We start from the raw sequence: 17,221 nt of genomic DNA, 5'->3' as shown, positions 1-17,221 counted from the left end.
ATGAATCGTAATGTAAATATCTGATATGCAGGATGGTCTTAGGCGACCCCTGTGAAAGGGTCATTCGACTGCCAAAGGGGTCACGACCCACAGGTTGAGAACTGCTGCTCTAGATCATCTGAGGGGTAGGTTTGGAGTTGAGCTGGGCCCTCCACTCCTCATACCCCCTGGGAGTTGCTTTGACTGTCTAAGACTGGCTGGGCCAGGGAGGAAGGTCCAAGTGACCACGAGAGTAAACCAATGGGAAGCTGGCCTGTGGCAGCCCAAGAAGGGGCTTGCTTATGTATGTATGTATGTATGTATGTATGTATGTGTGTATGTATGTATGTATTTATTTATTTATTTTACATTGGTTCAAATTCCTAGGACCCCAAGTTCTTCATATCATTCAGGCAGCAAAGCTTCCCATATCACACATCATCATCATCATCATCATCATCATTAAGCTATAATTGCTTCTTTACTGATCTCTTATGTGCTAACGAGACTTATATATGAATTTCATTTCATTCTGTAACACCTCATGCAAGAAGAAATTGATGATTAGAGAATTGTGCAACTTTCCCAGTCAACTAGTGAATGGAAGGGCCAGACTTTGGACCTAGGTCCTTCTGATTCCATAACCTCTACCCGAAACTGCCTTTTGAAGCTCCCAGTCTCCTGGGGCGACTGAATGTAAGGAAGAGAATAGGTTTCATTTCTACTCCGCAGTGAACATGTTTCTTTCGTATATCTGCTTTAGGTCATCCTCCTGTGTTAAGGTGTCTTGGGCTGTCATAACAATTATATCTTTCAGTAATTTCTTTTGGAAAATACTCTTTCCTTTCTGTTTGTGGGTGTGGCTGGCTACAAGTATTCTAAATATGTGACAGGTTATCTATAATTTCAGTGAGACTGTAAAACTATTTCCTCATGGCCTCATGCATGAGCACTATCATATTATTATCTCTTCCTGGCATAGAAGAGAAGAAATAGCTACTGAGCACTATTCTAGGAGTTTCATGCATTCTGTACTATTAAATTTGAACTTTGTGACAATTCAGGGAGATATGTGCTAGTGTCAAATTTCATAGATGAAGAACAGAAACTCAAAGAAATGATTAACTTTGCCAGGTGACAAAGTTCGTAAGTGGTGGAGCTAGGATTTGTGAGTCCAGATCTGGCTGATTCTGTGCTATTTCCTCTATGTCATGCAACTTTTTCTTTATTCTTTCTGACTTTGAATGCCAAGTGTGTCTCAAGAAAAATTCAACCCTTTTAGTGTCATTAGGATACATTTCCCCTATAGATGGATTTTGGGATATTATATGTGTTTCCCAGATGTGTGAGTTTGGATATTTTAATATATGTGCTAATATAGAGTGTGTCGTGTATCTTAATTGCTAGCTGAAATAAGCAAAAATAATTGCTACTATAGAAAGTAGGTATTAAAAGTATGAATTATTCTTTGAAGAATAAATAGCTGTTTATGTGAAATTTCATACGTATTCAGCATTTATGTATTGTTGATGGGCCTATTTGAGAACCTCCCTGCAGGTCTATGTTGGCATCATGAGCCTACGAGGCTGGTTTCAGAAGAGAGTGAGTCATCCAGCGACTAAAGGGTGTGTCCTGGCAACACATCTGAGAGGTGCAGACTTGAGTCATCGACCTGCCTGCCAGTGTTGTGAAGCTGACCAAGTGGATGTAATTCCCATTGTATAAAGGAGGAAACAATGTCAGGGAGCTGAAGACATACACACTAAATCAACAGTAGGGTCTGAACTTTCATACAGTGCTCCTTCCTTTACTCTTGCTAAACACTTCCTCATTCTTTTAGAATGATTGTTCCTTTTTAGGGATGCCTGTCATAACTCATAACAGACTAGGCAGATGGTTTGAGGAATGAAGAAAAGCTATTTATATATAGACGAAATTGTGTATCCCAATAAATAAGAAACCCTTTCCTGTAATAACAGTGAATGTGTGAAACCATTGAGCAGGCTAGCCGGAAGCTGGAGCAGACCTCCAAGGAGAAGGTACCTCGGGGCAGAATAATACTGGAGGACTCCTAAGGATTCCTGCCCTGCCTTGGGACAAAAGGCTATTTTTCAGGAATTCTCTCAAGTCTTTCAGAGTTTAATTGCTTTAGACATGGCATGTCAGGAATCCTGGGCAGTGCCAAGTGTAAAAGACTCCAACATTTTGGGCTACATTTTACCTTGCTGAAGTCCTTCACATATTCAATGAGCTTTTGCTGATGATTTGTTTAAGGCAGTGGTAGTAATAGCAGTTGTAAAATAAGAGCAAATATTTATTGAACAGTTACTATGTCCCAAGCATGGTTGTAAACACATTGCCTCTAAGATTGTAATTAATTCTGTAAGCTTTATATGTAAGAACACTTATAGTACCCACTTGACAAATGAGAAAATGGGGGCACAGAGATTAAAAGACCACCTAGCCAATGAGTACTGGAGCCAACATTGACCCTAGGTCAGCGGTTCTCAACCTGTGGGTCACGACCCCTTTGGGGGTCGAGTGACCCTTTCACAGGGGTTGCCTAAGACCATCGGAAAACATATATATGATTACATATTGTTTTTGTGATTAATCACTATGCTTTAATTATGTTCAATTTGTAACAATGAAAATACATCCTGCATATCAGATATTTACATTATGATTCATAACAGAGCAAAATTACAGTTATGAAGTAGCAACGAAAATAATTTTATGGTTGGGGGTCACCACAACTTGAGGAACTGTATTAAAGGGTCGCGGCATTAGGCAGGTTGAGAACCACTGCCCTCGGGTGTCTGTCTCCAGAGCACCTTACTGTCCCATAACAGCACCAAAAACATCTGGGCACGGATGGGCAGACTGGACACCCTCAAGGAAATCGAGCTTGTCTTTTCAGCACCTCTGAGAATGTCATCGTAAATTACCATGAACTAAATAAACACTGGTGCTTAATGGTTACTTCTTCCCAGAGCACATCTCTCTGTGTGTCTATCACCTTAAATTATTCAGTAGTAATAATTTATGCTACACCTGACTACAGGCTTTCTCTTCCTTGTCCAGCCCCTCCATAATCAATAAATCAGCAAGAGTATATTTACTTTTGCAATTCTTTCCCAGCACATGCAGTAAGTCATCAGATTCTGTTAATTCTTCCTCTTTCATTTCTCTTGCATCAGCTTCTAGTTCTCCATGACTGTTTTCCTCAACCCAGCGAGGCCCTCATTTCCAGAGCTACCTTACACTGGCACGGTTCCCCCAGTTTCCATAAGTTCCAGTTCATTGTCAGATCGTTGTCCCGGTTGTTTTGTTCAAGGAAGCCTGAGGAATACTGTATTATCCCAAGCTGGGACCGGGCCACCTTCACCAGCAGGTGTCCTTCTCCTTTGCTTCTCTCTACGCCCCCCTTTCCTCGCAGTCCTTGTTGACAGAGCAATGATCTTGGAAAATGTTTTCTGCATGTCAGTGCCACCACTTCAAAATCCACACTTCCCTTACTTGTATAATTCAGGGTTGACATTACACCACAGAATCCTAAAGCTGGACCACACCTTAGAGTTCGTCTGCTACACTATTTCTCACAATACAGACAGTCTACCTCTGATTTGAAAGGGAATTCACTGTATTTTGATGTGATGTATTGACTTCCATGCCAACTGTGTCACTTGTTTCTTGACTGAGGGTGTGATTGACTAAAATCACCTGAAAAACTTGCTCTCAATGCATAGTTTCTGCATCTCACGCCTTGGCAGCACCCATAAGCCTGTCTTTCTAGCCTTAGAACAAGCGTAAGCCAACATTTAGATTAGCGGTTCTCAACCTGTGGGTTGCAACCCCTTTGGAGGTCCTAATGACCCTTTCACAGGGGTCACCTAAGACCATCCTGCATATCAGATATTTACATTACGATTCATAACAGTAGCAACATTACAGTTATGAAGTAGCAACGAAAATAATTTTATGGTTGGGTCACAACATGAACTGTGTTTAAAGGGCCAGGAGGTTGAGAACCACTGATTTAGATGAATAAGTCAATGGATAAATACTTGAAACATTTTTTAAACCTGAATTCAATAATATACTCTTATCCCTATGAAATATCATTGCATTGATTTTAGTCATGTTTTTAATCAATTGCAGTCTTCTGGATCCTGATTGTGTCATTCAAAATGCTAGCTGAAGCACTTGATTTTGTGTCCTCTGCCTCTGAGAGGACACATATCTTCCTCATCTCCCAGAGTTACCAGTAACAGTAGTAGCTGGCACAGTTTTACTAGAAACCCTCCAGGTTAACAGTGATCCACTAGTCCACTCCCAGGGTTTGTTACAATAGCTGTGAATTTATCTAACTGAACTTCCTTTCAGTTCCCATTTCTCATTCACTCAGTCCCTCGTTTAATAAACATTTACTGAATAGCTGTTGACTGCCTGGCCTGCAAGACCATGCATTCTCTAACTTCTATTTTTCCAAACTACCTCCCTACAAAGATTCTTCATTCGGAGACTACTGTTGGGGAATACCTGAATCCACCTTAGGTAATGTCACCTTCCTCAGGGAACTTGTAGTCTACTGTGGAGATGGCACAGTTACACATTTTAAAATATTGGAAAGTAATGTAAAACAATATACACTAAACCACTAAATAGTATGTGACTGCCACAAGTTCTTGATGAGCCCAGAGAGGAGAGTCATCAAAACTTTGTACTGATAGTGAGGAAGGTACCCTTTTGACTCACTTTTCCTCCTCCCCCCTCCTCCCAATTCCATCCCATCAGGCCCCCACACAATGCCCTGCACGCATAGGTGTTCAATAGATGTGTGTGGATTCGGGTTTGGAGTAGTCAGGGAAATTCTCACAAGAAAGCTAGATCTGAGCGAAGCTGGGAGCAGGAAGACATTCCAGACATTGGTTTAAGTAAAAGAGAACCTAGTGAGTTTCTGAGCAGAGAGGTTTCCCAAGTTATTATCTGGCCTTTCTACTCACCATGCTTCCTCTGTGAGAGATCTCAAGGTCAGAATTCTTGCTGCACAAACAGGAATCTATAACTCACGTGGCTTGGCTCAGGTCTTTCTTCACAGGCCTGCTCCTGGGAGAGTCCTCCTTTTAGACAATTTACTATATATGCACATAGCACTCTGCTGGTAGCGCCCTAATGCAGCCTTTCATTTATAAATTACACCAAGTCCACAAGTTCTCTTCATCTATTCTGTCCTCTGGTTTCAGTCTTGCACTCGTTTCAGCCTGAGTACACCTTCAAAGAAGTGTCTATATTTCTAACATAAATTCTATTACTCACTGGGTTTGTTTCCCAAGACTGCTCTTACAACATACCACAAACTTGGTGGCTTCAACAACAGAAATGTACTGTCTCCCACTTCTGCAGCCTCGAAATCTGAGGTCTAAGTGTTGGTGACATTGGCTCCTTTTCGGGGCCGTGAGGTAGAATCTGTCCCAGCCTCTCCTCAAGCTTTTGTTGTCTTGCTGGCGCTCCACTGGCATCCCTTGTCTTGTAGATGCATTACCCGATCGATCTCTGCTTTCATCTCCTCACACTGCCCGTGCCTCCTCACAGTCTTCCCTTTTTGCATGTCGATCTCTAAATCTTTCCTGTTTATAAGGACATCAGTCATGTTGGATAAGGGCCCACTCTAATGGCCTAATTTTAACTTATTACCTCTGGGATGACCCTTTTTCCAAATACAATCATATTCTGAGGTGTTTGGGGTTGGGACCTCAATATATCTCCTTTTGGAGACAATTCAACCTACAACAGTCTGCCTTTTGTCTCCCAGCCCCTAATTTACATTCTTCCCATGTGCAAAATAGATTCACTCCATCCCAACATCTCCAAATTTTTAATCATTACAGCATCAACTCTAAGTCCAAAATTTCATCTAAACATCATGAACTCAGAGTCCCAATACTCATAATCTAAATGATCCAAATAAGTTATGAGTGGAAATTATGAAAGAAAATACAGGAGAGAAAAAAATTAAGAATAAAGATGTGAAAATGCAAACAATAAAAAAGAAAAGGAAGAGAAAAAATTATGAACAGATAAAAAGAAGGGGAAGTATTAAATGAAAGAAAAAAAGTAGAGTAAGAAAAGGAAAGAAAAAATTAAGAGTTATGGAAAGAACAAGAGAGAAAAGAGAAAAAGAAATATTACCAAAGCAAGAAAAAAGAAAATAATGGGGGTGGAAGTGGGCCGGGGGGAGGGGGGGTGAGGGAGTCAAGTTCTTCAGGGCAGATTTTAGTGCCTGCTGTATTTCCCTTTGGAACCTGCTCTTATGGTGTCTGAGGCTAACTTTCTTGTCTGCCACTTTTGATCCTCCTGGAAGGTGCCTTTGTGCTAGCCAATGTTAAACTGTCCATGTTTGGCCCTTGGCACCCTGTTTGAAGCTTTAAACAATCTATAGTTTGTAGCTGCCTTCATTGGGCTTGGTTTCCCATGGGAGGGGCCAAGTTGAGCTCTTAGGCTGACTTTTTAGCAGCGCAGGGACCTGGGGCAGGTTAGAAAATGTCCAGACTTCAGGGAAGATGGTTGGTGTGTTCCCCATCCCAGAGCCACATGTGTAAGTCTGTCGCAGAATATTTCCCCGACCTCAGCAGCCAGTGGGACCTAAGGAAGTCAGGAGTTTCTATCAGCTCTCTCATGAGAGGGAAGTGCCAACTAGTGTCCTGGGAATGTGGGAGGCATGTCGCCAACCCAAAGACAGTCACTGACACCTCCTGAGACTGCTGCCTCCTCAGCAGGGTTTGAGATGCAGGGTGGAGTACACTGGATTCCAGAGAGTAGGGCAAGTGGGATTCCTTGGGGGTGAGAGGTGTGAGCTGTATACCAGGGGGCATGGTACTTGCCGTTCCCCAAGCTTCTGCTGCTGGGAGGGTTTTGCGCCTCTCAGGAAAAAAGGCTGCTGCGATATCGGGTATGATCCTGGCAGCCGCTCCTCTACAACTGTCCCAAATTCCTTCTACCCCAGTCTCTCCTCAGGTGACTTCAGTACACACCACCCTCCCTCTGACAATACCTGGGGTGAGTGTCTTGGGAGTGGAAATCCTGTGCAACAGCCCTTTTAAAAAAAGTGACTTTGTCTCCGGTAGGCTCAGATTCTCCCCGGTGGATGGAAGCCCTGCAGCTGGATGGTAAATGGGTGGCTCTTTCCGGCTCTGGCTGTCTGGGCTGGAGAGCCCAACCTGAGGTCCAGGCCTCGCTCCTTTCAGGGGCAACCCCAACAGTCAGCATCGCCCTCCTCACCCTTAGCCTGCCACTCCCGTGACCTGGGCCAGCTCCTCTGTGACCCTGCCCTTCCTGCCAGTCTTGAAGTGGTTTCTGCCCTTGTTGGAAAGTCTCCTTTCAGCTAGTCTGCAGTTGCTAATTCAGGGTGAATATTCCCCAATTTAGTTTTAATTCCAGTTTGTTTCTGGGAGGAGGTGTGAGAAAAATCCACCTACTCCCCCGCCATTGGTGTATGATCTCTCTAATGCATTGCTAGATCTGGTTTGCTAATATTTTATTGAAGATTTTAGTATCTATGTTTATCAGGAATATTGGCATATAATTTTCTTTCTTTGTAGTCTTTTTATCTGGTTTTGGAATTAGAATAATACTGGCCTTATAAAATGTGCTTACAAGTCTTTCCTCCTCTAGAATATTTTGGAAAAGTTTGAGGAGGATAGGTGTTAGTGTTTCTTTGAATGTTTGGTAAAATTTGCCTGTGAAGCCATTCGGTCCACAACTTTTATTTGTTGGAAGGTTTGATTTTTTATTGGTTTATTTTTAAATTACTGCATCAATTTCATTATTTTGAACTCTATATCTGACCAATTGTTTGCCTCTATTTCATTCAGCTCTTTTTCTGAAGATTTCTTCTGTTCTTTCATTTGGGGTATGTTCCTTTGTCTCTGCATTTTAGTACCTCTTTGTATCTATGTATTAGGTAGATCTGCTATGGCTCCCAGTCTCGGTAGGGTGGTCTTATGTAGTAGGTATCCTATGGGACCCAGTAACACAGTCTCCTTGATGACCTTGATGCTCCAGGAATATCCCTAGTGTGGGTTATCCTGTTGTAATTGAGTCTTGATTGCTATTGCCCCATTTGTGTATGGGGTTGACCCTCAGGCTTGCTGACTGTGAAGATCGAGCCTGACCTCAGTGTACAAGTTGCTGCACAGGTGCTGATCACATGAAATGGAATTTGCCTCAGCAGGTTCTGGTGCCTCCTGAGATCTCACTTAGGATATGCCACTTGTGAAACTAATTGGATCCTGCTCTGATATTGTCAGAAGCTGGCTAGTGGATGTGTCTGCTCTGGGGCCTCTTGGGAGAGACTCTGGTGCAGGTCGATGTCAGACACTGCTTTTGACTGGCTCAGGGCAATCTGTTTAAAGCCCAATGCAATCTACCCTTTGTGGCTGCCTCTGCTGGGCCTTGGTGTGTGTGGGACACTGCTCACTAAGGCTGGCTTCCATCAGCACTGAGCCCAGAGGCTCATCAGCAAAAGGCCAAGGCTCCCTGATCCACCTCAGCCTGCCTCCATTTGCCCATGGCCTGTTAGACTTAGTCACTGAAACATCCTCTGGCAGTATTCAAGTTGCATGAGGTAAATTCTCAGTGAGTCATCAAGTAGGCACTAGTGGTATTCACCAGATTGATACAGGTTCAAATTCAGTGCCAGTGTGGGGTCTGAGAAAAAGTCCCAGGATGTGCCAAATCTAACTGCCCCTCACCTTTGTTATGGGGCAGGGTCTCAAAGACTCGTCAGGGTGAGGACGACAGAGTTTACCAGGCCCAAACAAACCAAGGTTTTGGCCTTTTTGAATGTAAGGCTCTACTCCGGTTAGGCAGGAGAGGGAAAAAAGAGCCCATCTAGAGCCATACAACTCAGTCTGTCCCACATTCTGCTAGTAGACCAAGCTTAGTAGGGTAGGCCGCTTGGAGTTGGGAGTGTGGGACTAGTGGATCTTTCATTTGGGGGAAGCATTGGACAGGTTAACCAGAAAGTGGGGGTAATAGTTTTCTGCCTCAAAGCCACACAACTCAGTCACTGACATCCCTGTCTTCCCAGACCTCTACATCCTGGCCCAGGCAGCTGACTCTTCATCAGGGCAGGGTGGTATGACAGGAAGCCCAGAGGGTGGTGCTATTGCATTCCCCCAGGCTGATGCCATATGGAGGGAAGTGCTCCACTTAAGAGAGATATCATCTGTGATATGGGGGAGGGACTCGGCACAGGAATCGTGGTGTCTGAGCCTTCAGCTCTCTCCCCAGAGCCACAAAGCCATCTCTCTCACATGTCTCTAGCCCACTCTGCCCTCCCTCCACTGGAGCTCAGGATGAGTGACTGCAAACAAGGTTTCTGTCTTTGGGCCCTTAGTGATGGCATCTGGTCTCTATCATATTTCAGTTTCTCCCTGGCAGACAGAATCCCCGCTCATTTTCACAGCCAGATGTTATGCGGGCACCTCTTCCTGGCTCTGGTGCGCTGGGCTGTGGATCCCAGCGTCAGAGTGAGACCCCGTGCTCCTCAGCGGGGAGCCTTTGCAGCTGAGATATTCCTCCAGATTCTTAGCCATCACCCGTGGGGCAGAGCTAACCCTTTTTGTGTCTCTGCCCTTCCTACCAGTCTTGTTGTGGCTTCTGTAAATCCTTGGTTATAAGACTTCTGTTCAGCTAGTCTTCAGTTGGTTATTCAGGTTGATTGTTCTGTATGTTAGTTGTAGTTGCAGTTTGGTCCTGGTTGGAGTTGAGTGTAACTTCTACTTACTCTGCCGCCATCTTGGGTCCCCTACAATTGTGCAGGTAATTCAAGATATGGTTTATGATCTTCACTACCCTGAAATTATGAGTGATTACAGTTACCACTAGTGATTACAGTTTTTACTCGAAAGAAAATAAGAAGACACTGTGTTTATAGACAGGAACATTTATTAATATATCAATTTTTTAAGGTTTTGGATTACTTTGTCAACATAGTTACTTTATTTTTTAAATATGTGTTTTATTTTTTTCATTTAAAAGTTATATTCTTAGAAGCCTCTGTAGCAGTGGTTCTCAACTTTCCTAATGTCCCTTTAATACAGTTCCTCATGTTGTGGGATCCCCAACCATAAAATTATTTTCGTTGCTACTTCATAACTGTAATTTTGCTACTGTTATGAATCGTAATGTAAATATCTGATATGCAGGATGTATTTTCATTGTTCGCGACCCACAGGTTGAGAACCGCTGCTCTATAGGATATTCCAGAGTCCTAGAAGTTTTATTGCACAAAAATGGCTGAAAAATAGTGATGGTGAAGAGTAAGTAGTGAACAATTAGATAAGTCCCCTGCTCCCTAGGAACTTATCTTGGATATGGACAAGGAGCAATATGACAAACAATAAGCAAGTAAATAACTAAACAGCAGAATTTCAGGTAGTTTATATATTTAAATGACAACAAGGAGCCAGACATAGAAGATCCATGCATAGAGCGCCCCTGGCAAAAGGAATAGAGAGCATATGACTTGGAGGTGGGGCAGTCTTTGTGTGAAATAACCAGGAGGCCAGAATGGACAGAGTTAAGTAGGTGTTAGGGATATAGGTCATTCTAAGTCCGGATGAAAGAAGGAGAAATGAGAGGAACCACATCATATCGAGTATGTAGACTAGGGTTATAGGCTTCAATTTTATTTTAATTGACCGCTTGGCTGCTATCTCTACCATCCATTCACAAGATTCTTTTCATTTTGCCAAACTGAAACACTGTACTCAATAAACAATAACTTCCCATTTCTCCCATACACCGGCATTGGAAATTTTTGAGCAGGGCAGTGATAACATGTATTTTATATCTAAAAATATGACTGTTGGCTCTATGGAGAAAATACTGTTAGGTAAGAATAGAGTTACCAACAGAAAACTGATTAGAAAATACTGCAGATGAGAGATGATAGTATATGAACCACTGTGTTAGCAGAGGATGGATTCAAAATGCATTTTGTCAGTAAATCAGACAGGATTTGAGGATGGTAACAACAGATATGGAGAAGGATGTGGGTTCTTCTTTAGGAATGTTAACTGTCAGTTGCCTTTTAAATGTCTACTAATAGATGAGGTGTCACATAGTTGGGCATACACATCCAGAACTAAGGATAGAAGCCAGCATCTGTATATGATAATACGTTTGGGAGTCACTGGCACTTGTGTGGTATTTAAAGCAATGGGGTTGGCTGAGATAATCAAGGGAGATAATGCAGCTAAAGAAGAGGCGCAGGAATAGTTCCTGGGGTCAAGTTGGGAAGAGGCCTCTATGAATGTGCTGCTCAGTCTTAGGGAGCTGAGTGCTGCAGGAACCTGGATCTGGACTCACAAAGGAGGCAAAGCTATGCATGTAAAATACGATCATACTCCGGACTTTACAGGTTGTACTGGGTCTAGTTGTGAGAGAGGGGATATCCCACCCCATAATTTATGTCTTAGTCATTTGAAAGACTCCAACATTTTTTTTAATCCACTTACTTATGATAAAATGTACATAACATTTATTATCCTAACCACTTTTAAACACACAGTTCAGTAGCGTTAAGTACATTCCCATTGTTGTGCAACCAATCTCCAGAACTCTTTTCATCCTGGAAAACTAAAACTCTATGTCCATTAAACAACAACTCCCCATTCTCCTCTTCTGCATCTCTTGCACCCACCATTTCAGTCTCTATGAAATTGATTGTTCCAGGTATTCTATATGTTTGTCTTTTTGTGACTGATTTATTTCACTCAGTATAATGCTCTCATGGTTCACCCATTCCAACACTTTTTGTTATTAGATATACAATATGCTAAACATGTAATTAATATATTTAAGAAAAAAGAAGGTAAATATTTCATGATAGGAAACCTTTGAGTATATTTTGTTTTCCCCAAAATTAATGATGCTAAATGTATATTTAAATTGTCTCTATTATAAGGTAGAATATTAAATACATATTACATCTCATAACTATTTGATTGATCTTGAAAGGTTTAATAAGCGGTTCAAAAACAAGTTTAAAAAATTATGTGATTTTTATGTATATATTATTTCTTTGGGTTCAAGTAAATAATATCCATTTTTTTTTCAATTTCTGCCGCCCTAAGTATCTAAGTATCATCTTAAATTAATTTTTTGAAAAATAAATTTTATAACATGGGTCATAATATAACTTGAAAAGTCATGCTGTTCTTTTTTCCAGTTGGTCACCAGAGCCTGAGTTTTGGGGTAGGATCCTAACTAATGAATTATGAAAACTGTGCATGTCATGTGTCTTGCCTTGTGATGATTTTAGCTGTCTATGATTTGTCAATTATTTGGAAATCTCTCACCCTTTCTTCTAGAAAAGCATTCTGGTTGTTGCATGTGTTCTCCTTTGCCATCTTCAGGCGTTTGGGAAATGGAAATAGGGAAGCTGTAGCTTCTTAGAAAAACTATAGATGAATGGAACCGGAACTGCAAAATTAGCAAAAACTAACAGGAACTGTTGATCTTGTACATTATTGCTTTTGCTTATTTCTTTCTCCTTTGCTAGGAGACCTGTTATGATGATGTGTGTCGTGCTCACCACACTCCCCAGTTTCAGCTTTTCTATAGCCGTGACGGAGGTATGGAATTTTTATTTCTTCTGACGCAAGATTTTAAAATTTCCTGTTATTGGAATTTGATAGAGTGGTGTGCCCAACAAGTTTCTTAAAGTTTATTTTATCCATTCTTCTTCTCAAATGCAATATATATATATTTGTCATTGTTACCTCCATGGTTAAGGAGGAAAGTCTAGAAGCCAATTTAAAAGAGATTACTTCTGTGTTTGTGTGTGAGAAACAGGAATGTTATTTCAAAATAATTTTTAAAAGCAAGGAATTTGAAAATAGATCCACATTTGTTTCTTCTCCAGGGGTTCTCAACCTTCCTAATGCTGCGACCCTTTAATACAGTTCCTCACGTTGTGGTGACCCCCAACCATAAAATTATTTTTGTTGCTACTTCATAACTGTAATTTTGCCACTGTTATGAATCGTAATGTAAATATCTGATATGCTATAGGTGTTTTCTGATGGTCGCGACCCACAGGTTGAGAACCGCTGTAACCTGATGTTTCTCATGATCATATACAATTATAAAGGAAAAAAACATTATTCCCATGAACAACCACCCACACTCTAAGACAGTGGTTCTCAACCTTCCTAATGCCGCGACCCTTTAATACAGTTCCTCATGTTGTGGTGACCCCCAATTTCATTGTTACAAATCGAACATAATTAAAGCATAGTGATTAATCACAAAAACAATATGTAATTATATATGTGTTTTCCGATGGCCTTAGGCGACCCCTCTGAAAGGGTCGTTCGACCCCCAAAGGGGTCGCGACCCACAGGTTGAGAACCGCTGCTCTAAGACCTTTGATAATATACCCATTGACAAATAATTTGTGTATAATACATAATTGAAAATAACTTTATATTTTTGACTACATGCTGCTTTAATGGATGGAGGCCTGCAGAACAAGAATATTATAGGCAGAACTTTCTGGATGTAGAATTTATTATCCAAGAAGTTAAAAAAAGAATGGCCTCCTAATCTTATTAATTGTAAGGTACTGTGAAAGATAACAGTTTTCACTTCCCCAAGGTGCACAGCTCAAATTATTTTGTGATATTTCATTTATATGTTGACCAGATATCATTAAATGCATGTACACGCCAGGCGCTGTATTAGTTACTGGAAATAGACCCTCAGGAAATTTGATGACTCTTATCTTCAGGAATTTACTGATAATAGAGAGAAAAATAGACAATTAGACTAAGTATAGGTGCCGTGAGTACCCAGGTAATTTTCCACTCCAGTTTAACACACAAACAGAAAAGTGCACAAAACATCAATATACAGTATTAATTCGATACCACAAAGCAAATCTCTATGTAAAAAAGTAAAAACATAAAGCTTTGCCAGCTGCCTGAAGGCAACCCTATGTTCTTTGCAATGACTACGTCCTTCTTAAAGGTAGCTCTCCCGTAACTTCTAATACTTCAGATAAATTCATCTGTTTTGTTATATATTCAGAGTTCAACCCCTTTGTTGATTACATGTATTGCAAATATCTTCATGTTCTATGACTTAATACTCTTAATGGTATCTTTTTGATAAAGAGAGGTTCTTTATTTAAAAAATAGCCCCATTTATCAATTTCTTTCCTTTATGGACAGTGCTTTGGTTTGAGAAGATTTTGTCATATTGTGACTCTGAATCTTGAGGAACTGAAGATCTCCTATATTATATTTTGGGCCCTGTATTGTTTTGCCATTCTCTTTTAGATTAAAAATCGATCTAGAGCTAATTTCTGTACATCTTGTACAGTAGGGAGGCAATTTCTATTTATGTTTTTCCCCAAATAACATCCAATGGACTATACACCATTTATTAAAACGTCTGTTTTCCAACATCTCTCTATAGTGCTACTTTGCTACTTTTGTTATAAATCAGGTCTATTTCTGAATTTTCTGTTCTGTCCCATTACCTACTTTTATATTCCTGTGCCAATACCACATTGACTTAATTCCTGTAGTTTTATAATAGCTCTTTACAAACAGAAAAGTAAATCTTCATATCTTTTTCTTTTTCTTCTAGTGTCTTGCCCTTTGTATTCTATATACATTTTAGAATCAGCTTGTCAATTTCCATAAAAACTTGGAATTTTGGTTGAAGTTGCTTTAAATGCTATCTTTTTTAAAATCTTATTTTCTCTTTGCTATTGGTATGTAGAAATAATCCATTTTGGGAAGATTTTTCTTCATATGCACTCATATAGTCTATGACTATTTTGTTTTTCTTTCTTGCCAAAGTTTATACTGTTTATTTCTTTATCCTGCCTTATTACACTGGCTGGAACCTCAAGTGCACTGTTGAACAGAAATGGTTGTGGTGGCACCTTTGTTTCACTCCTGATCTCAGAGGGAAAACTCTTAACATGTAACCATTAATATGATGCTTGCCACTGTGTTTTTTAAGTGGATGCCTCAGTCAGATGAAGAAAGTGCCCCAAAGCCTCGCTGGGTTTACCTAGGCTCTCCCTTCTTGGAAGATCCTAAACTCCAATTCTTGCCCTCCTAGGTCTTTGGTATCAGACTTTCAGAGGCTGTGCTTACCAGCAGGCTTGGAGGAATTGTCCATTTTACCACTGCCAGAAGCCTGCTGTTACATTTTCACATGTATTGCCTTGAACTGAAGGCTCGTCCATTGATATAAATACTTATTACATCTTTAGAAATGGTTCAAAACCTCATGGGGATAAATATCTGAGAAGATGAAAACCAAGCTTTTAGTATTTTAATACTAAATGTATAGCACTGCGTTCAGATAATTAAAACTTTTTTTTAAAAAAGAAAGCATATAAAGTTAATGCTTCTAAATGGTTTTATGACAACAGGTTCAAAAGAATGTTAACGGTTCTGCTAATAACTTGCCGGACACCTTGCCTGACCTACCGGTCTCTCTGGTTCTGACTTCCTTGATCATGGTTGACATCATTGAAAAACTCAGGACATACCCTCTTAGAGGGAGGCAAAAAAGTAAGTATTCTCTTAAAGGTATTTTTTTTTTAAGTTTGACCTGTTGTTCACTTTTCTGCCACCCTGTTATCTGTTGACATGTTTAATGATAACTCCGTAAAGCTAAAGTTACAGACAGAAGATTACAAATGAAGATATCTAAATACAATTATTTTTAAACCTACTTTGATTGCTAGGCAAGTATTCTTGTTTCTAACTTTCATTTTGATAATACTGATAAATGAATAAAGTTACCAAATATTTAATACCAAACATTTTAATGTTTAGCAAGAAAATTATCTAAGTAAATTATTATAGCTTTATATTTTTAGGAACTCTTAAAACTTTATCTCTGGCCAATGTGGCTCAGTTGGTTGGACATCATCCCATGCACCGAAAGGTTGCTAGTTTGATTCCCGGTTAGGGCACGTGCCCAGGTTGCAGGCTCAATCCCTAGTAGGGGCGTGCAGGAGGCAGCCAATGATGTTCCATTCTTGCATTGATGTTTCTCTCTCTCTCCTTCTCCCTTCATTTGTCTCTAAAAAAATCAATAACAATTATTTAAAAACACAAAAAATTTTAAGTTTAGATAAATATATAAAGAGTTTAGTATAGATACCTTTGATACAGGAATTAATATGACTATTGCAGTTATGTCCTGTATAATTATTTTTGATAGTGGATTATCAAAAAGCTAAAGATCACACTAAAAAAACCACACACACACACACACAAGATATGCCACAATTCTCAAAAGGGATCAGTCAAAACTAGATAATGGCTGGCCTTTTTAAAAAAATATTTCGTGAATTGAATATTTTGTTTGTTTAGTACTAAGTTCCCTCAACTTTCATTGAATTTCATGTGATAGTATCTGTGTTTGATTCACAGTATTTGTATGCTACGGTTATTATATGGTTAAGATTTTATATTTGAAATGAGTGGGTTTTGACTCATCACTTCCTGATGAACTGGATGGGGTAAACTGAATGAATCATAGGAGAATGCTTTGGAGTGATAGGCATGACTACTATAGCCAGGAAGGAAAAGAGCAGAGAATCATTTTATGGGTTATGAGCCACCACCCTTCCAGTCAGTCACTCTTGATCCTCAAACTGAAAAGCGAAACGGAGCTGGAGGCCACCAGGAAATGTGGCACTCTGAGCTTCATATGTTGTGCTTTGTCCTTTGGTGAGAAGTGATGAACTATTATGTTTAACACACACATGTGACATGTTAGATAAGATGGCAGCCAGTGGCCATCTGTCGAGGAAAAGGAACTCCAAAGTTACATCTGCCCTTCACTGTCAAGTGTATTTTTTTTTTAGCTGAGGAGACTTGGGAATCACTAAACCCTTTGCTACTTCTCTATGCTCCTTAATGACATAAGTGAATTTTGAAATTGCACTTTTTTATTTTTATTGATTTTAGAGACAAAGAGGGTGGGGAGAGATAGATAGATAGATAGATAGATAGATAGATAGATACCAATTTGTAGCTCTACTTATTTATGCATTCATTGGTTGCTTCTTGCATGTACCCTGACCGGAGGTCAAACCTGCAACTTTGGTGTATTGGGACGATGCTCAAACCAACTCAGTTACCCAGCCAGGGCCTGCACTGTACTTAATGACTCTGTATTTCCATGCCAATATGAA

At 40.2% G+C, this 17,221-nt stretch overlaps 1 protein-coding gene across 1 annotated transcript in view; it reads left to right on the top strand.

Moving 5' to 3' along the window:
• The window catches only part of LOC102768059 (transmembrane protein 236), a gene marked incomplete at its 3' end in the record, with an annotated part of 17,234 nt that extends 1,650 nt beyond the window's left edge, over window positions 1-15,584 (top strand). Inside the window, exons 2-3 of the mRNA XM_006765667.2 lie at window positions 12,551-12,623; window positions 15,443-15,584. Coding sequence (XP_006765730.1) covers window positions 12,551-12,623; window positions 15,443-15,584 — 215 coding nt within the window. The remainder of the gene's footprint in view (window positions 1-12,550; window positions 12,624-15,442) is intronic.
• Window positions 15,585-17,221: the final 1,637 nt, after the last annotated feature.

This window comes from Myotis davidii, unplaced genomic scaffold (genome assembly GCF_000327345.1).
Source record: "Myotis davidii unplaced genomic scaffold, ASM32734v1 scaffold980, whole genome shotgun sequence".
Lineage (NCBI taxonomy): Eukaryota > Metazoa > Chordata > Mammalia > Chiroptera > Vespertilionidae > Myotis > Myotis davidii.
This window is presented reverse-complemented; position numbering and strand designations above follow the sequence as displayed.